The 14,997-nt window shown below is 54.3% G+C and overlaps 2 protein-coding genes across 2 annotated transcripts; both read right to left on the bottom strand.

The window, feature by feature from the left end:
* Positions 1–2,564: 2,564 nt before the first annotated feature.
* On the bottom strand, positions 2,565–7,329 carry LOC34624380. The gene is made up of 9 exons (XM_026338471.1): positions 6,499–7,329; positions 5,610–6,285; positions 4,999–5,573; positions 4,558–4,782; positions 4,205–4,324; positions 3,782–4,007; positions 3,498–3,567; positions 2,917–3,006; positions 2,565–2,730 (listed from the first exon to the last, which is right to left on the bottom strand). The coding sequence occupies exons 1-9, from the start codon at positions 7,327–7,329 to the stop codon at positions 2,565–2,567; spliced, it is 2,979 nt and encodes a 992-aa protein (XP_026194256.1).
* Positions 7,330–8,885: 1,556 nt separating this feature from the next.
* LOC34624382 lies at positions 8,886–14,994 on the bottom strand. The gene is given in 10 exon segments (XM_026338470.1): positions 8,886–9,106; positions 9,650–9,901; positions 9,904–10,105; positions 10,139–10,542; positions 10,927–11,337; positions 11,558–11,678; positions 11,950–12,078; positions 12,922–13,024; positions 13,377–13,534; positions 14,596–14,994. Coding segments are annotated over 10 exon segments (2,400 nt in total).
* Between the last annotated feature and the right edge of the window lie 3 nt (positions 14,995–14,997).

Here is a 14,997-nt window from a genome sequence, read left to right as displayed (position 1 = left end):
CAGGACAGAGAGACAAACAAATACATCGGAGGTCGATGGGTTTCAAGAGACAGCCAGCTGAACCAACACGGGCATTCGAGGCAGCTATTAGGGCCTCTTTTGCAACGTGGAGCACTAATTCTGTTTCAATGCATGGGTGTGAGGAACAGAGGGGCTTGCCTCCCGACCAAAGGTACCGAGTGCAAGGGAAGAATCGATATACAGTGGGTAAGCACTGCATGAGCTGAGGGCTTACCGTACTGCAGGAAGGCTGGCGCGTCACCTGCTTCAAAGGGGGCAGGGGGTCGAGCTGTTGCGTCTGTTGCTGCCACTGCTTTCCTATCTGATGTGTTCGGATGCTGCTGTTGTTGCAGAAACGACGCCATGGCAAGCGGCATTCCGCCGCTGCTGCTGTGGCGCACTGAAGGGATATTGTCAGAGTGCTTCACTGCATGTGGCTGTAGCGGCTTGTTGCTGATAGCTTGAGCTGGCGAGGCAGCACTGAGCACTGCCAACAAGGCCAGGGCCACAAGCAGTAGCGCCTTCGTCGCCAGCGGCTGCTGCTGCTGCATCCCCGGGATCCCCCTCCATCCCATCCCCGCCTTTTTGCGCTTAAAATATACGTGTGCAGCCTATCAGACGGATCTCCGTCTGTGGAGGCTTCCACTTGGAGTGTGCGAAGCGGCCTCCTCGCTGAAGGGGCCTCAGCAACGCCGCCTGCGGCTGGCGCAACCGCTGGAGCTTATTCGACCAGAAGCCTGTTAAACATATGTTTTCAGGTGAATAAGAAGGCCGGAAGAAAAGCAACGTTCTGCCTGTCTCCCTAGTTGGCGTGGCAACAAATGCTCGTCCTCTGCTCATGGAGCCATGCGGTGCCTCCACACCTCCGCCTTAGACAGAGAATGCCTTAACTAAATAATGCTTCAAAAACAAAACTAATGCAAAATCAATGTACGGAGAGAGAAGAGAGAAAGACAAATACACAAACTGTCTGCACTCACTCCCAAGGCGCTGCCGACAGCCCAGCGCGCTGTGGCGACTGTAAATGTACCACACATGGCGATGCCCTTCCACAGAGCGTTGTTTTTCCTTATTTGAGCGCCGGAAGAAGCGCTTCCCTAGTAAAATGTAAACATTCGGGCCACGTCCAACCGCTTAAAAGGTGTATGGATCCACGGAACCCACCAGCGTCCCCTCCAACCGCTCCTGCAACGGCATCAACGTGCAACGGCGAAACAACGCTTCATTGCATAAGCGCCCGAAAACAGAGTCAAAAGGCACATTATTGATCCTGGCTGTACGATCTGCGTTGGTCCTTCTGTGCAATATGGCTCATGGGAAGCCATGCAAGCTGATCCTGCAGCCATTCACGAGCATATTACGAGGCATACTGCACATCAGCAAGGTCCTTCCTTACTCCTGCCCTTTGTGGTTAAGCTGCCTCTCTTCGCTCTGGCAACTCAACGCTCATGGCCGCTACTGGGGTCTTGTCCGAAGCATATTTTGCATTCTTGACTGATGCCTTAAATTTCCGCATTCACCAGCGTGGGCGGCGTGCGCAGCAAGCTGCGCATTTAGACATTAGCCCGTAGACATGCCACGTCTTGCTAGCACTTAGGTCAGGACCTAATATAGTTTTGTTTCGAACTCACAGTGTGCTCGTTGTGCAGCTGCATGGGCTGCGCACGAGACGCGCCATGCCGTGTGCTAGATTACTGCATACGACTGCATGCGGATGCCTGGCTTACCCAGAGGGTGCTGCAATATACATCCAAGCTACCCTTCCTCTCTAAACCCCCAGAACCCAGTGAACATAGTGCAAGGAAAATTGTACAGCTATGCTTGGGGCCATACAAAAATACTGCATTGAGTTTCAGTACGATTTTGGCGAAGGGTCTCTTCACAAAGAACCTTGGAGGAGTGCTTCGATGCGCATGCAACATGTGACGCCTCCTCTGCCCACGAGTAAGCAACCCAGTAGCAGCACTGTTATGCCGCATGTATCCAAAGTCCTGCAGGAAAAAGTAGCCGGGCCTACTTGTGGGGCTTTGGCCCAGTGTGGGGAACGAAGCTCCAGGCTGTTGAACGCTAGCAATACTACTGAAGCAGCGCAGCCTCTGGGGTGCCTCACTGCAGCTTGGCTTCAAGTGTTATGAGCTCCAAAAACACATGGGAAGGAAACGAGGCAACCGTTTGTGTAAAGGGCCAACACCTGAGCACTTTCTACTACACCTGAACATTCAACTAAGAATTACTTAGAATCGAATAACTGGCATGTTTATTCATATGACGTATGTATTGCAGAGGAACGGAAGCTCAATATAACACGACGCCATGTGTATGCGCACTTGATGTTATGTGAAACTAGCTACGAACGGTCAGGATGTTTCGAGGGTTCAACCATGCGTAGCCTAGCTTTCGCTCTCCCCCTATTTCGAAGACTTACAAAGGCGTGGACAGGTGAGTGAGAGAGTGCTTTTGGAAAACACTCTAGAGTATTCTGTCAAGTTTGTACCCTAGTCGGGAGGTATGTGCGTTTCTTTGGACAACAAAGATGGGGCGTTACAGTCTGCATTCGGCTGCCCTCAACAAGAGAGCCCAGTTGATCCTTCAGTGGAATCAACTGACTGCAAGCTCGCTGCTCTCAGTCCTTCCAAAAGCACACCCTTAGTAATACAATAGCAGGAGCACTGAATCAGCACGGTAAAAAATTGCGTTTTCGCTTCTAATGCACATCCTGTTACTGTCCATCTTTTTAAAAAAAAACCAAGCTCCCCGGTTCAAGTAGGCAGAGGCAGCAGAAAAAGCCACTTTGCAGAGCAGCATCTCGAGCAAAAAAGGGTCCTAGTCCCCCCTCCGTCTCGCGCTGGCCTTGTCTCAGTGTGTCACCTCCTCTGCAGCACCGCTACGGAGGCTGTGCGCGAGAAATACTCGTACTGGATCGCACTTTTAGCTGCCCCGTGTTCTTCAGACCACAATAAATCTGCCTTGAGTTCCAATAACGGTAATGCGCATGCATGCTGAAGCCTGTAAAATGGCTGACGCACAGCATAAGCCCAGTTTGTTCGCTTGGCCATGCGTGCCTCCTTGAGAAGCATGGCCATGTACGACGAAAATTGGAAAGCGGTGCCGAACCCGATTCGCTACTGCGACTGCGAATAATCTGCGTGGCACTGCCGCCTTCGCTGGATGCACAGCGTTGCCTGTTATTACTTTAGGTCTACTAAAACAAGCAATTGTCAGAGGATCCTATCCCGAACGCAGCCATTCGCTGATTCGTTGCCGAAGAGATGTACTCTTGCGCTCCTCAGATTCTGCTGCTCCAGAGGGAGCTGAAGCTTCAGCAAAGGCACAAACAAAACATACGCTAAACGCATGAAGGCGCAGTAGCGTCCTCAGATTTTCTAGAGATTGTTTACACATGCCTCAGTAGCTGTTGCACAGACCAGTTAGAGCCAGCGAAACAGCAGTACGGCAAGCGACAGGTGTGAAGACGGGGGCAAATCCCTCAAGCGTGCCATGTGGGCGTCTGACCTGGAGAACTTAGGTGCTGTATCTTCCGGAGAAGATGTGCTGCTGCTCCGAGAACTGCAACAGGGAAACCACAGAAGGCAGGCAAAGCCGAATGAGTGTCGCACCACCAAACATACTCAGGAGCAAACTCCGAGTCTTCGAGACATCCTGTCGCAGCTGCATAGCTGGCGGTCCGAGAAGTTGAGCGCAGGCGATGACAAAAAGAACTCAACACGACGGAGGGGGTGGGAAAGGGGGGAAGAAGAGAGAGGAGGAAGCAGCCCCTTACCTTCAAGTGATTCGGAGTGGAGCCTGCAGCCGCGCAGTCCCCGATGGATGCCCTCCAAAAGCTGATCCGCGGATACAGAGCTTGTTACTGCTCTTGCGACCTCTGCAGCAGCTGCTGCTGCCTGAGAGAAATTGTCTCCACCATCTACAACTGCGGCAGCTGCCTGATGCTGCTGCTGCCTCCCGGCCTCCAGAAGCAGTACGTGGCACTGCAGTAGCACAAGCACCTGCAAGGCGGGAGCAGCACGCAACACCGCGATTCCCCCCTGTGCTACATCGCCAGTGAAGATCCTCCTTCAAGCGGTATCACAGTTGCAAGCTCTTCTGCGGCAAGTGAAGCTATTACATCCGTCCTCTGGCATTCTATATTGGTAAAAAGGGTACCTTCGACCTGTATCAGCAGCAGCACCTAAAGCCGGCTAACCTGTTCTGCAGTTAAGAGGCCTGCTGGGGTTGCCGCTGCGGTTCGGCCGTTGCAGCGAGAGATAAACTCAGCAGCGGACTCGTATAGCCGGCCTAGGAGAGCGTAAAGGTTCCAGTGAGCCTGAGCAGCGCATTAGTGCATGCCAGCGTAGATAGTAAAGAAATTGCAACAGCCGCATGTGCAGATGAAGTGGCGGTCAAGGCACCCCCCCCGTGCACCAGCAGATGGCACCAACGACCGCGGCAAAGGAAAATGAAGCTAGCCATTTCCCAGACACATAGCAGAAACGACAGGAACGACAGTAGCAGCAGCAAGGGTTCTCCGGGCAGCAGGAGGTTTGAGCACTTTGGCACCTGCAAGACGTTGATGCCCGGACGCTGTATACAGCGCGCAAGAGCCGCAGCAGCAAGGACCAAACTCTCAACGTGGCGTTTCATCAAAACAGTTGCTGCCTGCTCTCCGTGCTGCTGTGATAATGCGCCTGCTGTCGCCGCAAGGACTGCCTCCCCTGTAGCCTGGAGCATCACGACTGTCTCTCCTAGCATCTTCAGTGACTTCGAGCTGCAGCAGAGGGGTGCCTGTTGTTGTGCTGTGGCTCCTTCAGCTGCCGGCCCTTCTGTTGCACTAGCTGGTGCTCCTTCTGCCTCATGGGCAGCAGCGATGTGCTCATCTAGCTGCGGCAGCAAATAAAACCGTAGCAGCCATTAAAGAGGAGCATCCGAAGCATGCATGTGCAACTAGAGCAGCGAAAGGCAGCATCAGACTGCAGCAAAAACAACACAACGCGCACGTACTGCCTGGCTAGCAGCTCCGGCCCTAGACACCGCAAACATCACTTCCTGCTGCAACGCAAGGCGCATCTCGACGTCGTGTTGCTGCTGCTGTACTCCTTGAATGTGTAGCACCAGCTGCTCTGACAAAGCGGTAACAAGCCAAGTTGCAATGGCAGGGCGGTGCAGCTGGCGTAAGAGAGGCGTAGAACAAAGAGAGTCTGAGAGCATAACCAACGAGCACAAACTGCTGCTCGAACCCCTGTCACGTGGCTGCAGTTGTTGCATGCTTTGTGCAACCGCCAGTAGCAGGGCATCTACGAACATCCCCAGATCCAGCTTCTGCTCCTGTTGTTCTTGCTGCGGCTGTATCCGCGAGCCAGAACCCTCCACGAGCTTTACTGCGTGCTGCAAAAGCAGGAGCTGTTGGCGCAAATCGCAAGCGGGCAGAACCTCCCGGCATACATACAGCAGAAAGCCCCGAAGTTCCTCCTGCTGCTGCTCCTGCCATTGCACGGCACCTAGCAGGAGCGCTTGATGCAGCAGCCGCAGCAACTGCATCTCCGAATCCGTTGTTTTTCCTGCTGTCGCTGCTGCTGCTGCTGCTATTGGTGCTCCTCCAGCAGGAAAGTCGCCCTCGGTAAGACTGTCCACTTCCGCCGTTCTGCCAACTGCCGCTGTTAACGCCGTGCGTATTGCAGCTCTGCAAGCAAATGGAGAGGAAGCGTCGGGTCGAGGTAAGGGGCGCAAGGAGCCTTGCACGTGGTGGAGACGCTGTTGTTGAGGTTGCAGCTGATCCTGCCGCTGCTGTTGCTGCAATCGGCTCCAGAGCTTTGTGAACGTCTGCTGTAGCGACGCGGCAGCAGCAGCCAGTTCGTCTGGAAAGCGTCTCATTAGCTGCTCCTGGTGGCTATTTTGTCGCTGTTGCTGCTGCTGCAACCCCGAGAGGGTCCTCGAAAGGAGCTCTGGCATCATGCAGTCGGAGATTTTCTCCGCATCCCCCACAGCTTCTTCTCCCCGTGCTGCTGCTGCTGCTTCCTTTCCTGTGGCACATGCCTCAGCCTGTACGCCTGCGGAGACTCCCCATGCATGCAGCCTCACGAGCGCCTCTGCCGCTTCTTCCCACTGGCTAGCGAAAGCGAACAGCTCCTCTGGCCCCCTTTGCAGGAGGTTCTGCAGGCTCTGTGGGCTTTGCACAAGAGCCGCGCAGAGCATTCCCTGCACGCCAAGAAGAACGTTCTGGAGAAGAGGCGTTCGCTGCGCCTGCATGCTCAAGGCAACGGCAACAGCACACCACGCCGCTAGATGCTGCTGTTGATGCAAACCATCGGCGGGGCTCAGATGCTGCTCGGTGGCTGCTTCAGCACGTCTCGCAGCAGCAGCAGTAGCAGCAGCAAGAAGGTATTCAAGTGCCGCGGTTCTCGCGTCTCCTCCTGAAGAGGCTGCTGATGCAGCTGATGAGCGCAGGATGGCAGCTGCGAGGACCACATGCGGACTGCTCGTGATGCTGCGTGTGAAGCCTGCCCGAATAATTGTTGCTGCCGCTTCTTGCAGCAGCCTTTGCAGCTTTTCATCGGACGCTTGCTGCAGCGCGTGTACCAGCACTAACGGTGGCAGCAGCAAATATTCTTGTTGCAGCAACAGGGGCCTTAGCAGCAACAGTGCGGTCTCAAAAGCCCTCTGTCTCTGATCTTCCGCTTGCTGGGGCAGCAGCAGCAGCTGCCTCTCAAGCAGCTGCAGCTGCTGCTGCTGCTTCAACCCGCAAATAAAGGCGCGCGGCTGCAGTAGCAGCGCGTATTGGAGGAGCCGGGTAACTGTGTGGACCTTGTTGTCTCCCTTCTGCTGCAGGTGCAGAGCCTCATGCTGCAGCTGCTTGTCGGCTGTCTTGTAAAAGGCTTCAGAAAGCGGCAGCAGTAGCGCTGGAGGCAAAAGCTGTTGATGAAACGCACGGAGCGCAGCCTGGATGCAAGCGACAGGCGCAGCCGCTATGGATGCCTCCACGGCCAGTAGCGTGGAAGCGACCCCTGCTGCTGCTGTTGGAGTTGTTGCTGCTGCCGCATCGCCTTTGCTCTTGCGACGCTGCTGCTGCTGGTGCCTCTCGAAGCCGCGACAAGCGGTGACAAGCTGGCTAAGGGCCTCTTGAGCTGCCCGATCGGACGGGAAGCACGAGGCCACTTGATGCAGAGGATGCGGCTGCTCTGGCTGCTGCGGCTTAGGCCTCAGTGGAGAGACATGTGTGCTGCTGTTTCGACGAAAAGAGGAGCGCAGCAGATGCAGGAGGGGCCCTATGTGGGGGCTGCCCCCTCCGAAGGTGCCACGAGCACCTGCAGCAGCGAGCATCGATCGTGGATTCATCTCTGCAGCGAGCTGCAGATCTCTTTCCAGATTCCGCTGCTTAATAGGAAGATTCGTGCTTCATCTTTGCCGTACATATCCCTACAGTTCGAGCTGCTGATCCCTCTATTTCTGCTGACTTCGCCTCTGAGGGCGGCCGCCCCCGGCAAGACTCGAGGGGCCCCTGCAGGGCCCCCCCCCGCACAGCACTGCCTCAATAGTTCGGATTCGGATTCGAAATTTCGGATTCGTTTGTGCTCTGGCTCGCAGAGATCGCATTAATTGGCGTCTACGAGGTTGCTGGGGAAATCTTCTTGTCTGGCTTCTGCAGGGAGGGGGGAGACATGGGGGGGAGGAGGGGTTCGGGGGTGCTTGTACTGTATAGGAATAAAGCCTTGGTCTTAAACTTGATATACTCCGTGTTGACCTCTAGGGTGACCTGTGTCTCGTCAGAGCTAGAATCTGCTACTCAAAGTGTTAGGCTTGTGCCAACGGGAGATACTGGCGCTGCAGCGCAGAGCGAATGATGACGCGGACCATACGTGATGCCGAGCACTTGTCGATTCCCCATGACGCTCACAGACCCCAGCAACTAGAGAATAGATGATTTTGTATCGAAAGCGTAGGTAGTTCTCCCATCCGCGCGCTCCGTATCAGTAGTGATCGCATTCCCCAGACTCACTACCATGCAGCAATCCACCACCACCTTCTTTGAAAACCAAAGAAGCGTACGGCCTCCACAGGAAACCAACGCCCAGTTACACCTACAGTCCTTTTACCGTGAATGCTTAATCCTCGGTTAGGGCTCTCTCGTAACCATACAAAGAAGCATCGCAAAGGATGCGCACTCTAAACATGAGGGGCAGGCAACCTGCAACATGAGTAGTTTCTTTCACGGACAGCTGAAAACGGAGAGTGTATCGGGGGATTACGCAGTGAAGGTAATGCAGAAAGCTTCCACTGCAGTTCGCAATCCACAGCGGGGTGCGGAATTAAAGCCAAGCCACAGATCTGCTGGCTAGCCGTGCAGAGGCCGACCCCTTAACACGGGCGTTATGCATGTGCCTTCCCGAGTGGTACTGCCACAGGAAGCTTGTGGACATGTTTTTGCAGTCCCACAACTCCGTTCTTCCCAGGCGTAGCAGCATTACCAACTGACACCGCTGTTGCTTCATCTGCCGTGAAGAATCGCTATATTTACAAAGCCTCCATAAAACCTATGACTTCTCTACACATGGCAGCTCCAGCAACACCTCCTTTCGCTAGCGCTGCCGTGATTCATGCAAACGCCACTGCTCGTCATTTGGTGCGCGGACCGGAAGCTGCAGCAGCTGCTCGTGAAGTGCAAGTACTGGCTGTTGAGGCGTGAGCTCAGACTCGTTCCTGCTCCACCCACGTCATCTGAGCGTGCAGCACTGCTCACCATGCACATCATTTGGTGTAGCCGCCGCTTCTCCCTGCCTGTATTGCCCCTCTAAGGCTACTATCTTTGTTGCCACTCCCATGGCTCCGTCTACGGGCAGAGCCCAGTCTGACGACCTTGCGGGGTGCCACTGACCCTCTTGCAGTTGCTGCTGTTACCTCCTTCCAGCAAGTGTACTGCCGTCTCGACGGGAGGCACTCAAGCACCAGCGAAAGCAAGAAGCCTCAGCGGGAAAACTTTGCCGCTGCATTGCGGATTCCGCTAGGGATCCCTCCCTATCCAACGCGCAACAGCACCTGGCCGCTACACCGGAGGAAAGGGCACGAAAGAATAATGATGCGCCTGCTTCTCTCGCTGCAGACGCTTTTGTAGCCGCTGGCGCACGCAGTGGGGGGAAGGAGACGCTTTCAAACCATACACAGTTGCGCACCGACGGCAGGCAGCACTCACCAGCTGAGCGTAAACCACATCCGTTGAGATTTAGGCCGTGTGTGTCTGTCTGTCTGTCTGTGTATCTGTCTGTGTATCTGTCTGTGTATCTGTGTGTGTCTGTGTGCCATGAGTTCATGGCGTCTAGGAGCTGAAGAGCTTCTGAAGCTTTTTAGAAGAGAGATATCTCATCAGTTCTTAGGGCTATCCAGTGAGGACGGCCTGCAGCAGGCTGTTTCGGTGCTCTCCTCACGACGTTGCTCATCCGCCTCACCGTCGTTTCCTTTCTGCTTGTGTGGCTGCTGCCACTGCTGCTGCTCCTGCTGCTGCTGCTGCTGCTGCTGCTGCTGCTGTTTCCGGGAAGGAGGCACATTATCAAGTCCCCAAACAGCAAAAGAGAGAGCAGACGAATGTGGGTAGTAGCCTGCTGGCCAGGCTGCAAAGGCGCTGTGGAACCTAAAGAGCGCCTTCGGTGCATCTTCTTCACACCGCAGCGGCTCCAAAATCTGTAGCCTGGGACTAAGGAAGCCGTTCTTGCTGCTGACGATCCGAGGGTTCTGCAAACGTGGAGCGGTCGCTGCTGTTGCTGCTGCGGCTGCTGCAGCAGTGGCTGCCGTTGCTGCCGTAGCTGTTGACGCTGCTGCTGCAGTAGCTGTTGCTGCTGCAACACCGATGAATTGTTGCTACCGCCTTCTACAGCAGCAAAGTTGCACGTTCTGCGCCTTGCGAGGAATTTTTGAGGGATGCGGATGTTGCAGCCATCTTGTGGCTGCTGTTGCTGCTGGCCGCGACGGGCGAACTGTGTTGGCTGCTGCCACTACTGCTGCCGTCGTTCCACAAGTAATGCCGAGGTAGCGAAAGGTGATGATTGGCTTTTGGAGACCACAATCCTGCGACTGCTGCGCCGGGTGCTTCACCAACGGTCATCACACGCCTGACGTGTTGCTGGTGAGCTGCTGGTGGTCCCTCTGCGGAAGGGGATCCTGCTGCTGCTGCTGATGCTTCGTCTTTAAAGAAGGTACTTGCCGACGCCAGCGAGAGATGCCGCTGCTGATTTCGCTGGTGATGCTGCTGGTGGTGCTGCTGCTGCTGCTTCATCTGCTTGCATGCAAGCAGCAGTCGGCGGTGAATCTTCGCCTCCGAGGCAAGGAACGCTCGTGCGGCGTCATCTCCTGCTGAAGCCGATGATGAAGGTGCTGTTGTCGATGGGCTGCCCGCTGTGTCGTGGCTGTCTCCGCGCAGGAAGTCTGCGCATGCAAGGGCAGCGGTGGCTGGCGCTGCTGCTGCTGCTGCTGCTGCGGGGGAGGGGGGGGAGGAGTCGCTGGCATCAGAGTCACCGAAAAATGCCTGGGGAAGTCGAACCTTGGGGTCTGCTGTGGCTTGTTCTGCTGCTGCTGCTGCTGCTGCTGCTGCTGGGCAGCAGGAAGCTCGTGCATCATCGCTGTCTGCTTGCTGCTGCGCGTCGGCTCCCTCCCCGGCGTCTCCTCCGTCCGTGCTGCTGCCGCAGCTGCTGCTATTACGATTGCTGCTGCTTTTGCATGCCAGCCGTCTGTCTGCGCAAGGTAATCTTACGGAACGGCGGTGCTGTAGCAACGGCTGCTGCTGCTGCTCCTGCTGCTGCTGCCGCTGACGGAGAGAGGGCAGCTGCAGGGAACTTAAGCGGTCCCTCATGGCTGGCTGCAAACCGACGTGCCTAGCCCTCTGCCCTTCTTTCCAGCAGTGCAGCTGGACGCTGCTGCTGCTGCTGCTGCTGCTGCTGCTGTTACTGCTGCATCCTAAGGGGCCAAATTTGTTGGGATGCCTCCTCGACGTAAGCCGCCTAGCTGCTTCTCTTTCTTCCTCACGCTGTTGCTGGCCGTTTGGATGACTGTGCTGCTGTTTTTGTAGCTGTTGTTCTCCCTGGCTGTGCATCCGCTGCTGCTGCTCAGAGCGCCATCTGCCTACGCAACTAGTTCTTTCCCGCAGCAGCCGAGACACCTGCGGTTGCAAATAACCCACCAGAGAGTCCGCAGCAGCAGCAGCAACTGCGGTTGCTGCTGCATTTGCTGCCGCTGCTCGCCTTGCCTGCGCCTCCAAATGCTTCTTGTGATGCAGCTGTTGCTGCTGCCTCAGGCGCGCTGCGCATCTAATTTTCCTCAGGAACAACAATAACGGCTGTAACACTTCCTCCCGCATAGCTGCGCATGCAAACAGCAGCAGCAGTGACTACAGCGCTGCGACAGCAAGCCCACGCCTCGGCAGTCCTACACTGGAGGCTTTACCAAGACGCATACAGACAGCTGCACACCACGGATCGAACGTCCCCGCATGCACATGCGATGCGGCTCATCACCTAGCCGCCAAGTTCACCTGCATCCCACCCTCGCAGCAGCAGCAGCAGTAGCCACGGCTCCTTACTGGCAGGTTCTAGACCAATAGCGTGATCGGCGTGCAGCGGCATGTGTGAAACTCTCAGAGCTGCTACAGGGGGAGTGCGCGCGAGCAGACGGCGGGAGTGAGACACCGAAATCACTTCGTCCTGCAGTAACAAACAAGGCAGCCAAAGCGGCAGCATGCGAAGGAAGCGCTCTCGGCTGCAGCACACGCCAGAGATCTACACACTGAGCACCCAACCCATGGGTAGTCACGAAGCGAGAGTGGCATGCCAGCACAAACAGGAGCATCTCCAGCCACTGCAGCAGCAGCAGGCACGATTTGCGTGCCCCTGTATGCCACCACCAGGCAGCAGTGCATGCAACACAGCAGGCAAGCACTCAACACTGTCGCAGCAGAAGCTGATTTAGACGGACTTCCTGCCCATGAATGATGCAAAGCGGGAGACCTTGGCACTGCTGAAGAGCCTCTTCGGTATCCCAGTGGTGCGTAACAACAAGCCGCGCAAAAGACTCGGGCAGCTCCGCCATATCTGCTGCCAAAGCCTACGGCACAAGCAAGGCAACCTCGAAAATGAGGATATTAGGCTTCAGCTTGGCAACAAAGGGGCAGTCAAGGGCGTTTCCCCGTCGTTGCATACATACATAGATACATATTACACATAGTATGCATATTATACACACATAGACACATAGTATACATAGTATACATAGTATACACACATAGATACATATTATGCATATTATACACACACAGATACATAGTATGCATATTATACATATTATGCATATTGTACACACACAGATACATATTATGCATATTATACACACACAGATACATATTATGCATATTCTACATATTATACATATTGTACACACACAGATACATAGTACACACACTATACACACACAGATACATATTATGCATATTATACATATTATACATATTGTACACACACACATGCATAGTATACATATCATACACACACAGATGCATAGTATACACATTATACACACATAGATACATAGTATACATATTGTACACACACATACTGTGCATTACGGGAGTGCGCAGCAGACTGCAGACGGGTCCAGGAAGGAGACATAGGTGGATGTGGGGGGCAGAATGACACACGCAGCCAGAAACACACGGCGTGAGCCTGCATAGCCAGTAGAGTGGTGCTGCTGCTGGCCTATGATCGTGCGATGCCATGGAACCCCTAAAACCATCGTCGAGTAACGCTTGCCATCAATTCTTGAGTGCGCATCCCATTGAGAAAACTAGACATATAAGTGCGCTAGAAAAACTCCATCCGCTCCTCGGGATAAGCATCTATCTGCTCGCCATGGAGCAGTGCGTAGAGACAGCGCGAAGCCGCTCCGCCTTACAGCTAAGGAAGCGAAGGGGGAAATCAGCACGAGGCCACCCAACTGAAGATTACACTTTGCCAGTCGAGAAGCTAGAAATGCTGCAGGCCCTGTTCCTATGGATCTGAAAACACACCGCATGCCTTGGGCATTATGAATACCTTCTCTGGATTTCCCTGCTGCATTTAGAGGGGGGCAGTCTATCCACACGTGTATATGCATGTGTATATGCGTATGAATGTGTGTATATGTATATATGTATGGGTATATGTATGTGTATGTGTGTATATGTATGGGTATATGTATGTGTATGTGTGTATATGTGTGTGTATATGTATGTGTATGTGTGTATATGTATGTGTGTGAAACATGTAGCGCCATACAGTTGGGGAGGGCGTCTGAAGGTCCTGCCGCGAGTTCACGTCTACAGCATATGTATGCTCAAGATAAGACTACAGGAGAGTGTAATGCCACACCTTCCGCAGAGTATGATCTTTTCTGGAGGAAAGCGTAGCTGCTCCACAAGGAACTCTAAGGCAACCTTTGCGCATCGGTCGATGCCAGAAGACGAAGACGGCAAGCCAGAGAGGAGACCGTAACCAGGATACTCAAAAACAAGAATCGGGAGTCCTAGCTGCAGAAGGCAACGCAAGGAAGATGGCGGATGCTCGAACTCAAGGAACAGACGCGTCGAGTCTGCGCCGCTTGCTTCCCCTCTGCCTTACGAGCCGACCTTACACCCCCTCCCCCTCCCGCAGGGAAGGACAAAAAAGACACAGTCTGGTGGAGCTTCGTGCAGGTGCAAGCAAATCGAAAAGAAGAAGGAGAGGCAGAAGAAGAGGAATAGGAGAGGCAGAACAGGAGGAATAGGAGAGGCAGATGAAGAGGAATAGGAGAGGCAGAAGAAGAGGAATAGGAGAGGCAGAAGAAGAGGAATAGGAGAGGCAGAAGAAGAGGAATAGGAGAGGCAGAAGAAGAGGAATAGGAGAGGCAGAAAAGGAGGAACAAGGAGAGGCAGAAGAAGAGGAATAGGAGAGGCAGAAGAAGAGGAATAGGAGAGGCAGAAGAAGAGGAATAGGAGAGGCAGAAGAAGAGGAATAGGAGAGGCAGAAGAAGCAGCGCGGGCATGCAGCATGGCAGAGAGCAGAGATCTAACCCACGGCTGAAGCTGAAAGAATGTAGAAGCAGCAGCAAATGCATTCATGCGGTTCAGTGTAAGTCCACATAGGGACACCGCATAAAGGGACGGCAGTACGCCGTTATTCTACCGACAAGCAGCAGCAGTAAGAAACAGCAGCAGCAGTGAGAAGCAGTAGGAGGTAGCAGCAGTAGCAGTAAGAAGCAGAAGTAGCAGTGAAAAGCAGTAAGAAGCAGCAGTAAGAAGCAGTAAGAAGTAGTAGCAGTAGCAGTAAGAGGCAGTAGGAAGTACTAGCAGTAGCAGTAAGAAGCAGTAGGAAGTAGTAGCAGTAGCAGTAAGAAGCAGTAGGAAGTAGTAGCAGTAGCAGTGAGAAGCAGTAGGAAGTAGTAGCAGTAGCAGTAAGAAGCAGTAAGAAGTAGTAGCAGTAGCAGTGAGAAGCAGTAGGAAGTAGTAGCAGTAGCAGTAAGAAGCAGCAGTAGCAGTAAGAAGCAGTAAGAAGCAGTAGCAGTAGCAGTAAGAAGCAGCAGTAAGAAGGATACGGGGCATAGCGCGCGCACCTCGTCTGCAACGACTTGTAACCATCCCCTGACCATATTGGCGTCGCATGCATTTCCATGGAAATAGAGCATGCAATACTCGCTGCCACTGCCTCCAGTCCTTGTCTCCTCCATATCCCAGTAGCCAGATCCCCGCGTTGGTGCTGCTGCAGTGTCTGCTGCTGCAGCCGCCGTGGCTTCAACAACAGCATCGGCTGCAGCAGCAACAGCGGCTTCTGCTTCTGCCTCTGCGGCAGCTTCGGCTTCCGCAGCTGCTGCATCAGCAGCTGTTGCTTGAAGGTCCGTTGAGACATCTGCTTCTGCTTCATCCCCATCCGCTGAGGCTGCCTCGCGGGGGTCGCGTCGGCGCAAGACGCGCTGCTGCTTCTTTTGGCAGTGAAGCTGTTGCAGCAGCAGCATGTG

The sequence above is a fragment of the Cyclospora cayetanensis genome, unplaced genomic scaffold (genome assembly GCF_002999335.1).
Source record: "Cyclospora cayetanensis isolate NF1_C8 unplaced genomic scaffold, CcayRef3 CcayRef3_contig_263, whole genome shotgun sequence".
Taxonomy (NCBI): Eukaryota; Apicomplexa; class Conoidasida; order Eucoccidiorida; family Eimeriidae; genus Cyclospora; species Cyclospora cayetanensis.
This window is presented reverse-complemented; position numbering and strand designations above follow the sequence as displayed.